The sequence below is a fragment of the Salminus brasiliensis genome, chromosome 5 (assembly GCF_030463535.1).
Source record: "Salminus brasiliensis chromosome 5, fSalBra1.hap2, whole genome shotgun sequence".
NCBI classification, from domain to species: domain Eukaryota; kingdom Metazoa; phylum Chordata; class Actinopteri; order Characiformes; family Bryconidae; genus Salminus; species Salminus brasiliensis.
Genome location: NC_132882.1, coordinates 15,347,511 through 15,357,231, shown reverse-complemented (window position 1 = coordinate 15,357,231; position 9,721 = coordinate 15,347,511). Strand labels below are relative to the sequence as shown.

At 39.1% G+C, this 9,721-nt stretch overlaps 1 protein-coding gene across 1 annotated transcript; it reads right to left on the bottom strand.

Moving 5' to 3' along the window:
* Positions 1–312: 312 nt before the first annotated feature.
* On the bottom strand, positions 313–4,939 carry LOC140555844 (uncharacterized). Its single transcript, XM_072679164.1, has 8 exons — positions 4,879–4,939; positions 2,667–2,787; positions 2,324–2,538; positions 1,694–1,933; positions 1,276–1,566; positions 904–1,158; positions 619–740; positions 313–470 (listed from the first exon to the last, which is right to left on the bottom strand). Exons 1-8 carry the CDS (start codon positions 4,937–4,939, stop codon positions 324–326), a joined length of 1,452 nt encoding a protein of 483 aa, XP_072535265.1. The 3' UTR covers positions 313–323.
* Between the last annotated feature and the right edge of the window lie 4,782 nt (positions 4,940–9,721).

The window sequence follows — 9,721 nt, the reverse complement described above, 5'->3', positions numbered from 1 at the left end:
TTTTATTAATTTTTTTTAATTTTGTTGTATGCATATACAGTGTTTCTGTTTGTATACATTTATGCAACATCATAGATAAAGATCAGCGTTCAAGAATATACTTGTGTAGTTATTCAGAGTCATGGCCTATTTACATGCTACAGTTGCCTGGTAAATACACACACACACACACACACACAAACACAAAATCATACATACTTACATACACCAGTAATGCACATAAAAAAATAGTCCTCAGTAAAATCAGCCCTCAACATAAATAATTCTTACAAAATTGCCAAACCAGTAAAATATAAACAAACAAAAAAACAAGCAAACACAAACTATGAAATTACAGTCAATGATTTCAGATCTGCACTGCAGCTAGCCTTCAACTCCTCTCTGCCCATGCTTCTTTCTCTTCTTTCTCGTTCGTTAGCGGCCAGGTGGACAATGGTCTCCATAGCTGGATACTGCATGATCATTTTTCTCTGCAGAGATAAATGATAGGAAAGATAAATAAGGAGGATTGTGTGTGATGTGTGCATGTGTCATATATTTAATATTATATGTACTATGCAATTGACAATATACTGTTAGGCACAGTCAAATAGTAGCCACCATTTTTTTTTAACTCACCCTGCGATGGTTTTTGTACATCTGGAGCATAATCAGGACCACCAGCAGTAACATCACACTTAATCCAATGACTGTGATCATTTTTCTACCGCTTCCGGACATTTTCTGTTCCTCCAATCTACCTGCAAATACAGTCAAATAAATCAAGTCAGTCAGCAAGTCCAGAAAGTCTGTGTGTAATACTGATAAATAAATAAATATTAAATAAATAAATAAACAATTTTGAATGGAGAATATTTATACATCGGGCTGCCAGACACTACAGGTACAAAGCAGTTTACTCACTTATCATTGGCTGGTGATAAGTTGCATTTCCCAAAAGCCTCTGATGCTCATAGAAACGACACACCCATCCACTCAGGTGTTTCTCATCACCCTTGGGAATGTTCAGAACTTTCGATGTTGAGGTTTGAACAGTGATCAGCGTCTGGGTATCATTTTCACCATAGTCCAAACGGAGCCACTCATAATGAGTGACTCGGCTGCTGTTGCTAAGCTCACAGGTCATGGTCAGTTGGCCACTTCTGGATGAACTCAGAACTGCAGTGCGACAAGAAGACAAAGGCTTAGTACACATTCCTAGGTTTTGGCAATTGTCATGTATCGAACCTGAAGTCAGTTTAGCTTTATGTGTAGTTGTCTTCATTTTCTACTCACCTCGAGCAGTGACCAGCTGTATATATCTCTCCACTCTCACTCTCTTCCTCTTGGCTGTCTCTATCTGTCCCGAGCACTTGTAGGTGTCTTCCTCCTCCACACTCTCGATGCTAAGGCCTGAAGAGCTCTTGAAAGATGTGGGGAATAGCAGAGGAAGGCCAGTTGCAGATGACTCTTTCTTCCAGGATATGCTGTTTACAATGAGCCCGTTAGAGAAGATACAGGGCAAGGTGACAGAGGAGCCCATCTCAGCATACATTACTTCATGGTTACCCTTAGGGACTAGGATTCCTGGGATGCAGGGAGATAAAGAGAGAGGGGAATTAAGCAGAGTTAAGCCTTCAACCCATTTACCTCCTGGCCTATTGTTCAATTATTATTAGAGTTTTAATTATTACTCATAAGGTTAAATCAGCACCTTTGACTTGCAGTGACGCAGATGCCTCTCCCGATGCTTCGGAATTCCTAACCACGCATTTCCAGGTTCCAGACTCTTTCTGAGACACGTATTTGAGTGTTAGCGACTGAGAGGATGTCCATGTGTACTTCTGTGAACCGTTTAGATCCCACTTTCTTTGTGCCTTGTAAGGCTGTGGAGTGATGCTGCAGGTCACTGTGAGTGAATCGCCCTCCACCACCTCAGCAGGAGTAAAGGACACTATAGGGGAACAGCAACAGGACACACATGTGAATAAAGACCTACTTATAATTCAGAACTGTGAGTGAAATACATGAATACATATTTGCTGAGATGCTGAAAATGCTCCTTTGCTACAGTCATGATACTGAGAAGCCCAGTGACTAAGAGAGCATCATGTGGAAAGTGAGTGTAGGAATACATGTGTAGGAATACATGGCGTTGTATTGAAATGATCACTCTGCCCACCCAACACTGGTATATCACCTTCTTCATGCGTATAACTCTCTTACATGTTCTCTCTTCTTCTCCAGAAAAACAAAAATAACATCCTATTCTGCTGAAATTTCATATTCAGTTTCTACTAATCGTGGCCCATGTGTATATCTGCACCCTGTGGAGATACATTACCTCGGACAACTCGGAGCATGACCGCCTTGGTGTGCATAGTTTTTCCTTGCACAACACAGTAGTACTCTCCTCCATCTTCTTCTCTCACTCCCTCCATATGAAGGCTGAATGTCCCCTTTCCAAAGTTTGGCTGAGGACAGTAAGTACGTGAAGATTTCCCCACTGGTCGGTACTCAAGGCCATTCCTGTTCCTCCGCCATACTGTCTTCAGCTTACTGAGAGGGAAAGAGCAGGAAAAGGTGAGTGTTTACCTTCAATGCGAAAAGTATTTTCTTTTTATCATTATTCATTTCATTTTGGATCATAGCATGATTATAGGGATAGACGGATAGATGGCTCTTACCCTCCAATTTTCCTTGTCCATTGCACTGCAGAAGAGTGAGCATCTGGGGAGTACACCTCGCATGGCAACACTGCCGTTGAGCCGCTCTCCACGAACACCTCAGTCTCCTCATGCTGGCCACCTGCAGGAAGCACACACACAAACACATACTCAGTGAAAACTTCCATGGAATAGCTATATCTACAATGTCCTGATTCCTCATCATTATTGTAACATTTTATTAAAGATTTTTCCCACAGATGTGAGCTTTAAACTGTGCTAAGTAAAATCTATTGCTATATGTGTTCATTGGATACATTTTTATTTTATTTTTTTACAATTGTTTGATATAATGTGAATCTGGTGTTGTTCTTAATGTCATGAATAATATATATATATATATATATATATATATATATATATATATAATAGCATATATGACAGTGACAATATAAAATAATTAACAATGTAATTGCACTAGATGCAAGCACCTACTATTTATGCACTAGCTGAGACCATACTTGCAGACAAAAGCCATTAAAACCATTACTTTTCTGTAACAATAATGTGCAGAATATTACCAGTCAGACTTACGTGAGATAGCCAGGGTTGTTGCTAGAAAAATCAGAACTTGCAATTCCATATTTGATTGTACAGTGTCCCTCCTTGTCCTAAGAGATCTCTTCTTCTAACCACTGTTCAACCACTCACTGTCAATGGCTCTGGTTTGCCTCTGGTTTGTGTGGAGTATGTATATTATAGTGTGGGCGGGGGATGTGGCTCTGTAGGTAATTCCTCTCTTTGTCACATGACTTCAAAGATAGAGACAAAGACTTGCTCATTTATGGTCCGAGTGACGCACAACGGAAAATGCAAGAAACAAAGAGAGAGAGAGAGAAAAAGCGATCAAGAGCAGAAACCCACGGATTCTCCTGTCTCTCTTCCTCTTCTGCTCTCGCGCTCTCTGTCTCTGAAGAATTTTCAAGTCTGAAAGTATGTCATGACTTTAAAGAAATGGAAAAAATATTGATGTTACAAAACAACAGTCTGCAATCTGCTTTCATTGTAGCCTCCTTTTCTTGCATGCATGCAAGAGTTACTGAGTAGGTGATGCAATGCAATCAAACACTGCAAAGACACTCAAATATTCAAACAGTCAGTCTTCCTTTTCACTACAATGAAATTTCATTTCAGATGTGTAACTGCAGATTGGGCATTGCAATCTGATGCTAATGCAATATGCCACATCTGATTTAGTCCTGAAGCCCCCCTGCACTGAATAGTTTTTAGGATCTGGGATCTAACACTGAGAAAACGGTGCAGTCCAGGGGGTCTCTGAGACTGGAGTTGAGAAACATTGCTCTATAAAAGGCTTGATGCATTTGCATGGCAACATAACAAAACTTTGTTAAAGCTGCTGGAGCATAGGTAGTCTACAAGTTTCCACCACCTCTGCTTCTAAAGTGGTCTAAATGTTACATATTACAGATTATCAGAGTAACTGTCCTGGAAATAAGGTGGTTATCTTCAGGGCAGCTTTTTTAGCCTAACATTGCCTCCTGATAAACTACCCACTCTGAAGTGCTGAAGTGACTTTTTTTGTATACTTTTTGTGTTTTACAAACAGGCTGTCAGACCTATGACAATCTCTTTTTCCTAGGAGCTCCATACTCATATGGCCTCTACTCTGTGATCTGTCCAGCATGGGTAGCCCTGCTAGGAGCTGATTCTTCTGCTGGAACTGCTCTCCAGGTGTGCAAGACGCGCATGTCAGCCCACCATGACAAGGATTAGACCATGTGGTGAGTTTATTCTTCTTCTCAGACTTATGACTGCAGTTGGGATACACAGAAGTAAATGAACTGTTTTGTCCTGGTTCACATTACAAGGCTTAATTCTGATTTTACTTTCAGATCCAATATTTCTGCTTTGTTGGTTCTCATATGAACACACTTCAGCCCTGAAGCAACCTGTGTGTCGCATGCTTATCAATAACATCACCGTACATTAAACAAATAAGTAGCTGAGCGTTCGGCACAAAGACTATGTCACCAGGTTTCCGAGTGGGGGGACCTACACTTTTTTTGCGATAACACTGCTGTAAACACGCTAAGCATGATTTACTGTACGTTTGCTTGTTTGTTTATCATCTGCATTAGTTAGCGGAACAGGATTCTAGTGAATGCTGCCTCATCTACTGTTCCACCTGGCTCTCTGAGACTGCAAGACTGACATGATCGCAGATGTGCAGTCAGCACACTCAGCTCTGCGCCACTTCCCGGCAGGCCAGGCATGTTAACAAGAGCATGAGAGACTGAAAGAGAACGAGACAGAGAGAGATGTGGGGTATGGGGGAAGCAGTTGTTTTGATGGAGCAAAGAGAGTAGTGATGCAGTAATGTTATGGGTGACTCAATCTCCCCCTCTCTTTTCTCTCTTTTACTTGTTTGTTGTTTTAGCCTTCCCTCCCATTTTTGTGAGTGGACGTGAGAGAGGAGTACCTCACCACTAAGTCACAGCTTAACCACATGTATATTGTACATCATGTTAGCAGTTATGCAGAACAGGTTTCCATTGAAAGCTGGGTAAGAGCTTTCCCCCCGCATGTTTCACACTACTTATGAGAGAGTAGGTCTACTTTATGCAGGTCAAGATGGACCTAATGAATCACACTTGCACACGTTTAGCATATAATTAACAATGTAATTGCACTAGATGCAAGCACCTATTAGTTATGCACTAGCTGATACCATACTTGCAAAGAAAAAAAAAAGGATTTTGCCAACTTGCTGAAGTAAACTATTTTATATATTTTTTAATGAATTGTACAGAATTATGTAAGGCAATTTATTAGAGTGATCATAGAAGATAACATAGGTGGTGAAGGAAAACAATAAGCAATAGTTTAATGGTCCCATGGACTGTCATACTGTAACTACCCAGCCTTAGTATAATAATGTGACAGAAGTGGCAGACCCTGAACCTCAGACACCCATGTGTCCTGTTTCAAAAGCAAAATCCACAGACGCACAACAGAGCTGTAAACCAGGCCAATTTCAAAACCCCAAAACTGTCATATTATTTACATCCTCATATTTTCCATACATCCACCCAACTAGTGAAAGCCTTTCGAGACGAGAACTTGGGAAAATGCACAAACAAGTCTAAAAGCTAAACGGGGGCTGTATCTAAAACTTTGCCCTATTCATATAGAGTGCCCTCCTTTGGGGTTATGCAATATTGTGGTGGTGTCTGTAAATGTGCAGAATGTCCAGTGGACTATAACAAGCCCAAAATGATACTCAGTAACACAGCAGCAAATTGGTGTCCAAAATTGTTTATTACCATGTCAAATTCTGTTCGCTGTAATAGTGCTCTGTATAGTGATCTGGTAGGATCTGGTTTAGTTTCTTATGTAGGGGACATTGACTAGGGTACACAGCTAGTGTTTTCCATTCTGATGCAAAAACAGGGTTGTAAAACCTTTGCATTTGTCACTGCAACTAAAGTCAAATATTTACTATTTATACATTCATTCATAAATTTAAACATTCAGAGTCAGTTTAAGACTGTTTTAAGACTGTATGGAGAAGTTGTTGGTGGTAAGCAATGGAACTGATTAAACAAACAACAATTAGTTGTCATATTTCCACAAAATCGCCAAGTATTACGTGATGTGTAGCTTTAAAGATCTGAAATCACACAGAGCAAGGACTGTTTTTCTTTGTTTGTTTGTGTTTGTTTTATACAGCGTGGCTTCATGAGAAAAGGTAGATCAAATCTGAGAAAGGTTTGGGTACAAAACCACAGACACCCACAGACACCCTTTTCTTCGTGAGCTTCACACTTCCCCTTCTTTGTTCGTTTATGTTCTATTTGCACGAGGCTTTAACTCCTCTCTGCACAGCAACTATATAACTTCATGAGAAGATCCACCATGGTGTATCTTGGATATGCAGCGGGGGCAGGCAGGCCACAGCTTTGAGGGATTCACTTTCACTCTCATACCCCTAACCCAACTCAGCTCAACAATAGAAGAAGGAAAGTGGGTGTACATGAGCAACAGGGCTGACAGGGTCTTTCCTTTACGCTATGAGACAGTGGCACTGCATATTTGAATACGAAGAGTGATGGAGAAGAGATAGCGAGACCCTCATGTGGAAATTGAGTGTAGTGTGTGGAAATACTGTACATATATAGATAATGCTTACGGAAAATATTAACACTGAATCCACTGAACAGGGGTGTTTTATCATAAGCAAATTAAGGTACCCCCCCCCCCTTGCTGCCCACCCAGCTCTACTGTATCGCTGACACCTGCTTCAGCTCGCACTTGCTGCTCTTTTGCACGTATTCTCTTTTACAGATTATATATCATATAAGATAATGTCTTGTTTCATTGTCTTTTTGGTGCATCTGCTTTATACTTTATCCTACACTCAAAAGGCATTAACTAGAGCAGTTGTTAGAATGATTTAGAGACAATTTATTAGAATTGCTGAAGAATTAAGTTTGGTTTCATCTCAGGGTCACCAAATCTTTTGAACTGTAACAAATCAAGCACACCACTTCTTGGGGGCTCCAAGAAGTAATCTCTGTTCTTTTACATTTGGGTAACCATGGTCACATTCTGTCATATTAATTAGGTGAGTAAAAGATCAACTCATTTGCAAAAATCAAACAGTTGATAAAACTTTTTTTTTCATTTAAGCAGAGAGAAAGGCAAGATCATCTAAACATCTGTAGGCTGAAATGTGGATCCACATGAATGAGATATGTTGCAGAAACACAATTTCTATGTATAAGTTTACTGTAAAACTAATTTCTGGTGATGCAACATAATTCTCGTGTTTAACCAATGTACGCATTTGAACACACTTTTTTCCAGTGGAGGATGTCTTTATTGCCCCCATTTGATTTCCTCTTCTGCTCAGGACAGAAACTCATCTACCAACATAAGAACTGTTCAGGCAATGAACAACAGAAAAATGTATGGCAATGGATGCACATCAGTTATTCTAGCAACTGAGGATTCAAATCAAATTAAATCACATTTATTATCACATTACATTAACACAGGTGTAAAGGTAAAATGTAGGTGCATAGTCCTTCACAGTAGTAAAAACATAAAAAAAAAATAAGTATAAATATATACACGTTCACTGATACTATACATACATTATTGCACTGTTTTACAGATTTTATATACTTAATTTATGAAATATTTACTGAAATATATACCATTTTATTACCAAGATTTAATGCATTTGCAACCTTACAGAAATAAATGTTATATTTTACATCTATATGCACCTCTAGATGTATATATGATTAATCTCCCCTCTCTGGAAAGAATGCTTCAATGCATAATTATCAGCACAGTTTCAGACTTTATTTGCCATTGGAAAATTAAGGTTGGTTGGCCTTAGTATCACTAAATCTTTCGAACAGTGGTATTCGCATACATTAGAAGGTGTCACTAGTGCATCTGAGATGATCATGAAATAACCTTCTCCACTGTGTTTTTTTATATGCCCCTCTGCTCCACAGTTAAATAATTCAACTCAAACCAATCAGATGTAAACAAAGTCCACATTCCAGAAGTTAATTAAGGGGAATTGCATACATTTCGATTTCACCTTGTTAAAATCCACACAGCCCACCTCATTGTACATACCATACTCCATTTGGGACAATTGGTTTATGATTACTCAGGTGTGTTTCATTGCTTCACTGGTTCATTCAGACTTCCTGAACAGAAATGCAGAGACTACAATGCAAGATGCAAAGCTCTAAACAGAATAGCCAGATTACAGTTTGCAAAAATGTCATTAAAAGAGCTGCAGAGTTTTGGAAAAAGGTCTTATTGACCAATGTTAACCTGTATCTGTGTGATTGCAGGAGCAAAGTGTGGATTTTAACGTGGTGAAACCTAAATGTATATATAAATACCTAAACTAAAGTCTGGGATGTGTACTTTAATCAGATCTGACTGGTTTGATTTGAATGGTTTAACTGTGGAGAGCAGAGGGACAAATATGTGGGAAAATATGTCTTTGACACAAACATTATGGAGAGCACTGTATTAAACTTATAGAAAATTTTGCAGTACATGTTTTCAGCTGGACGCCTTCAAATATGGTAAAAGGAATAAACTTTAAAGACTTCTAGGCAATCATTATGAAGTATGTATCTTAACCAGCAATGGATTTATTTGTAAGAATGCACTTGAGGATAATGTAAGATTATCAGTTGTCTCTGGCCCTGATCAGAAATGACTCAGTGGCTGCAAATAGTGACTAGATAAGACTTGTACGCCTAGGTCATGCAAGAGTTTCCAGCTTGCTCAGCAGATTTTCAAGCAGTTACCGTATTTGACCTCACTAAAGCTGCTTCATTTAGAAAACACATCAACAATCAACAGCACTCAGCAAGTAAAGCCAGCCCTGCAAACGTCCAGACTGTCTGTCTACGCGATCAACTGTTTTCTTTCTGAGCACATCTTCTCTCTACAATATAATATGATCATTTTATCATATAAACAGTTACATAATGTATAAACAGAAGACATTTTAGCAGAAATCAACTTTTGACAAAGTTTGGGCACACATTTCTGTTACTGTGAATGCTTAAGCGACTAGAAGATGAGCTGATCTCCAAAAGGCCAGAAAGTCAAAGATGAAATTGTTCTAACTCCTCAAACCTTGTCCCACTAAGCAGCAGCCATGGACTCCCCAAAGCAGCTGCCTTTTCTGTCTAAAGTTTTGCTGCTAAGTAGGATTTCAGCAGTTTACTGGCACCATTGTAAGAAAACTGATGATTATCATTTCGTATGGCGGGAAAATGCAACCAGAAAATAATCAGATTAATAATCAATGAAAAGAATCATCAGCTGGAAAGAATGAACCCTAATGCCAACAAAGCAGGAGAAGACTATTATAATAAGCTATTTCAGATAACTAGTTCCTCATATCATAATAAAATTAAGAAATTGCAGTTAACAAGAACAGTGGGCTGTCAGGTTGAGGTCTAGAAGTAAACCTTAAAGAGAACTGCCTAACACCTGCATAAATATGA

Excerpts from the sequence above, each read along its gene's own strand:
- LOC140555844 (XM_072679164.1), bottom strand. The coding sequence starts at position 4,939 with ATGCCTGGCCTGCCGGGAAGTGGCGCAGAGCTGAGTGTGCTGACTGCA. Across the intron at positions 2,788-4,878 it reads GACTGCACATCTGCGATCAT|GTGGCCAGCATGAGGAGACT; the intron begins GTCAGTCTTGCA and ends TGCTTCCTGCAG. Across the intron at positions 1,934-2,323 it reads CATGCTCCGAGTTGTCCGAG|TGTCCTTTACTCCTGCTGAG; the intron begins GTAATGTATCTC and ends GTTCCCCTATAG.